The 2789-nt window shown below is 42.2% G+C and overlaps 1 protein-coding gene across 1 annotated transcript; it reads right to left on the bottom strand.

The window, feature by feature from the left end:
* Window positions 1-308: 308 nt before the first annotated feature.
* LOC147093051 (uncharacterized) lies at window positions 309-1840 on the bottom strand. The gene has a single exon (XM_085975784.1). The coding sequence runs from the start codon at window positions 1677-1679 to the stop codon at window positions 603-605; it is 1077 nt and encodes a 358-aa protein (XP_085831910.1). The 5' UTR covers window positions 1680-1840; the 3' UTR covers window positions 309-602.
* Between the last annotated feature and the right edge of the window lie 949 nt (window positions 1841-2789).

Here is a 2789-nt window from a genome sequence, read left to right as displayed (position 1 = left end):
CTGGCACGTTATCAAATCCGTACACATCTGGCAGTATCCCGTTGCACTGTGAAACCTAATACATATCTGGCAGAATCCTGATACAGTGTGAAACACCATAGAAACCTGGCAGGATGCTGATCAACTGTGACACCACATACAAGCGTGGAATGATCCTGACACACAGTGAAAGCCCATACATACCTGGGAAGATTCTGATGCACTAGAAAGCCCCATAAACATCTGGCAGGGTCCAGATACACTGCGAAAGCCCATACAATAACTGACAAAACCCTTATACATTAGACCACTAGACTTTTGATTGTTTTGGCAAGGAATCAAACTTTATTGATGATTTTAAAGGGGCGTACCCGATCATCATTGTTGCCTTTGATCCCTGAACTTGAAATGTACTAAATTTGCAGGAATAGGATAGGTTTAATGAAGGAGTCAAATATGAAAATTTAAGCATTACAGACATCAAACGCATGCTGCAAAATGGAAGAAATCCTCACATAAGTTCTCACCACGTTACCAGAAAGAAGGACGTTCTAAGGTGAAAAAATTGTTGAAATGGAGATTTAGTCATGAGGAAGCTTTCGTTTGATTGATTCTTTTTATTCTCATTTTCTAACTATTCTCTGAATGAGTGCCCAGGGGGATTTTACCACGTTCTTCAGCTCTTCTCTGAATTCCCTCTGGGTCGCTACATAAATACACGGATTTTGACAGCTACTCAAAAGCTTTAATATTATTCCTGTTTCACTGGCGATATATCCAGGGTCTGTGCGGTCACCTCGGTAATAGGTGATGTTTGTCAGTCTGGTAGTTACCAAACACACGGCAGCTGTCATCCACAACAATATAAAACTGCCCGATATTGTGAACAGTAAAATGATGGATTTCCTTCGGTTCTCATTCTCTGAATCGCTCTGATTTTCACTTCTATGACCCCGGAGACCCCTGCGGGCTCTGCTGGCCACTAAAATACGTCTGATTGTCAAATAATTAAACAAGGCGATTAAAGTAAAAGGAAGCCAAACTAACCAGGCGCTGTGAAACCAGATGTAGGCTACACCTGGAGGTGAGGAAACAAAAGTCACACTGTTTCGGCAGCCCCACTGCACCTTGTTAATTATTTGTTCAGGTTCAAAGGCAAACAAAACAGGGATGTCCTTTACAAGGATTAGGATCGTGAACGCTGTAATAACCAAGGCCGCAGTTCTCTTAGTGCAATACTTTGCTTTAAACTTCTGACAACAGATAACCACAAATCGATCAAATGTGAAGGAGACGATGAACCAGACAGACAAATCGAGGTTGACAGCAGTGCTGTATAGAATGAACTTACACACGGGAGTGTGGTACAGGAATGAAAGAGGAAAGTGATAATTGAAAATATAATACACCATTACATTAATGATCAAGACCAGTAGATCTGCTGTTGCCATGGCCACCATGTAGACACAGATACACTTGGAAAGGCCGCACTTTCCCCGGGAGAGAATCACAATTGTCACCAAATTCGCTGTAATAAAGAGAGAGGAGAGAATTAATGTTCCAGTGTCTGATTGAAATAGATATGTAGATGGCTGTAGAGAGCATTTTACTCCAGTCACTGTGATTATCAACACGGAGCAGGGTAGGAACAGGATTAATTTTGGAGCCATTTCCCGGGTAATCCCCCCACACATTTTCATGAGCTGCTACAGCGGTTACTCTGCACGGGGTGACAAGACGATCGGGAAATCCACTTAAATCCTTGTGTTGGAGCTTCGAAGAACATTGTAACAATAGTAAGGTTATCAGATTAAGTGTAATGCTGACATCTAGAAAACTCGTTACCTTATCAAAGCAGGTTGTCTGTCCATGAATACAATTAACACCGATTAACAAAAAACAGTTTACAATGGCTCACCGGGGACGCCGACAGCGGCGAGAATCGGGAAGTAAATCTCTTTGAACAGCAGAATAATTGGTCGCCACATTTTCTGTGAGAATGGATGAATTCTGTCGGAGATGAAAGACCCTGACTGGCGCACGGCTGAGGCAATGGAAGTGAACTTATATTTAACCACACATCAATCCTCCAGCGAGTCAATCAGCTTAAATCATAATTAACATTAGTTACAGTCATTGAACAAATAGACACGTGTAGTGTGTTTTTTAACTGACAAATCAGGTTATGAGAAATATGTGAAATTGTTATTGGACAGTTTTTAAAAAAATACACAATTGAAACATTATTTACGAGTAGGAAGTGCAATCTCTCCGTACTGGTGCTGACGCTAGTCCTACAGGCCTGCTGAATTCAACTGCCCAGGCAATATTCGTCTTCACCATGCCATTGAGTCATTCCTAGAGCACCACTCCTCCAGAACAGGCCGTAAAACAAATGCTGCAATGCTGCTCAACCCAGTCTGGCAGCATTAGAGTTGGCAGTGCTCTTCCTGTAATAATGATACCCTAAATTTAGATTAGAGGTGACAGTTCTCCCCCTGTAATACTGGTATTGTACACTTATGCTAGATGTGTCCGTGCTCCCCAGGTACTAGTACATTATCAGAGTTGAACGTGCTGCTATGGTAATAGTGGTAGCACTAAACTAACACTACTATTGACAGTGCTCCTCCAGTACTAGTGGAAAACCCCCTCAAACATTGGATGTGCGTATGCTCATTCTGTTCAGTGGTGCCCCTACACTGACACTAGATTCGACCGTGTCCCTCCTATCGCAATGTTACCCCTACACTTAAATTAGGTTTGTGCAAGCTTCTCCGGTAAAAGGGGTATCACTAAAGTTACAGCAA

The sequence above is a fragment of the Somniosus microcephalus genome, unplaced genomic scaffold (genome assembly GCF_052327205.1).
Source record: "Somniosus microcephalus isolate GS21.2 unplaced genomic scaffold, FLI_Smic_1.0 unresolved_chr2, whole genome shotgun sequence".
In the NCBI taxonomy this organism is placed as follows: Eukaryota; Metazoa; Chordata; class Chondrichthyes; order Squaliformes; family Somniosidae; genus Somniosus; species Somniosus microcephalus.
Note: the sequence above shows the minus strand (reverse complement) of the source record. Positions and strands in the feature narration are given on the sequence as shown.